At 34.5% G+C, this 1880-nt stretch overlaps 1 protein-coding gene across 1 annotated transcript; it reads right to left on the bottom strand.

The window, feature by feature from the left end:
- Nucleotides 1-588: 588 nt before the first annotated feature.
- Nucleotides 589-1605, bottom strand: LOC309480030 (trace amine-associated receptor 13c-like; the record flags this gene model as incomplete). Its single annotated transcript, XM_082144377.1, has 1 exon — nt 589-1605. The coding sequence occupies exon 1, from the start codon at nt 1591-1593 to the stop codon at nt 589-591; it is 1005 nt and encodes a 334-aa protein (XP_082000503.1). The 5' UTR covers nt 1594-1605.
- Nucleotides 1606-1880: the final 275 nt, after the last annotated feature.

The raw sequence follows: 1880 nt of genomic DNA on the forward strand, positions 1-1880 counted from the left end.
TTCCATTTCTCTGAAAGTTAGAGGACATCACTTTTTTTACCGAGTTTAGTTCTGTATGACTGTCCCTTTTTTGTCATTATGTTTTTGATAACACAGATGCAACATGACTGATGAAAGAGATTAAGCATAAAGCACAAAATATCTACATTTACAATTTAGTTTATTTAATGAGCTAATTTAATACAATTTATGAACTAATTTCAGTTATTTTAATTGTTCAAATTGAACATCAAATGCAGAAAACATACTCTCTGAAATAAAACAAAGATACATGTAGTGTAAATTACAAATATAAATCCTACAAAGATAATCATATCCTTTATGAGTGACAGCTTTACCAGTTTTATTACAATTGATGCTCTGTAATTGAATTGGCTCTATCACTCTCTCTCCTCTCCACTATAGCTGGTGTGTGGTGAGCGCTGGCGCCGTTGTACTGTGGCTGCCGTCGCATCATCCAAGTGGTTGAGGAGAGATCCCCTGATATGATTGTAAAGCGCTTTGGGTGTACAGTAGTACATGTGAAAGTGCTATATAAATGCCTCATTCTATTCTATTCTATTCTATTCTATTCTATTCTATTCTATTCTATTCTGTAAAAATATTGATCAGAGAGGATGCTGGCTGAAATATCTTCAGAGTTAAGATGTGTTTAACTGTCTTTCTAAACCAGGGATAAAATATAGCATAGATCAGAGGATCCAGAAATGTGGTTATGTTCCACATCCAAGCTACAATAACTCTGGCTGTGACAGAGTTTACCAATATATAACAGGTATAGTATGGAACATAGCCAAGCATATAAACTACCACAATGATTCCTAATGTCAGAGTAGCTTTACTCTCAGATTTCCTCTTCACTGAACCTTCTGTTACACATTTACCACCCCTCAGAGAGTTTATAACTTTCACATGCTGCAGTACTACATAGAAAATCCTCATATAGAGAGTTAGGGATATGGTACATGGAAAAATAAAAGCAATTAACGCATCAGCGATAAACAAGGGAAGTCCTAAACTAATAGTACAATCTCCATAACACATGTCGACTGTGGATGAATTAATGGTTAAATATTTTAACACAATTACAATTGAAAGAGCATAAGATAATGAAAAAGCCCAGCTCAGACAGATGCTTATTAAAGTTTTAGTTGTGGTTATTTTCTGTGAGTAGTGTAAAGGGTAACACACAGCCACATAACGATCAACAGCAATTAAAACTAAACTACCGAGAGCTGCTGTGGTGAGCAATACAGTGGCCATAATATACAGACTACAGATAGTTTCTCCAAAGTACCAACAATTAGCATCAATTAGTGTGATGGCATCTACGGGCATCACAATAAGTCCAATAAGCAGGTCGGCCACAGCCAGAGAGAGAATAATCAGGTTGGTTGGAGTGTGAAGCCTCTTGAAGTGAGAGATGGAGATGATCACCAGAAGGTTCAGAAACACAGTCCATGCTGACAGCAATGGAAAAATCACATACATAATAATGTATTCATGTCTAGAGTATTCAAAGTCCTTGATACATGATGAGTTGATGTCAGGAAAGCAGTATTGAGTCTCATGATCCTCTGTCTCATAGGCCATTAGGAGTTTGTTCTGCTCTCTTTATTGTCATATAATTTATACAGTGTCTGGATCAGACGGCCCACCCATCTACTGCCCACTGATGATGTAACATTCAAACTTTTTTTATTTTTTATTAATGAATAATTATTTTAAATATATATATATATATATATATATATATATATATATATATATATATTTTTTTTTTTTTTTTTGTTGTTGAACATTAGCTTTGAAATGCAATTAATTTCCTCAGTCCAGATTAGAATTCTCTTACATTTTTCAAAACTTAACCCTCTGGGGTC

The sequence above is a fragment of the Leuciscus leuciscus genome, assembly GCF_965113295.1.
Source record: "Leuciscus leuciscus genome assembly, chromosome: 18".
In the NCBI taxonomy this organism is placed as follows: Eukaryota; Metazoa; Chordata; class Actinopteri; order Cypriniformes; family Leuciscidae; genus Leuciscus; species Leuciscus leuciscus.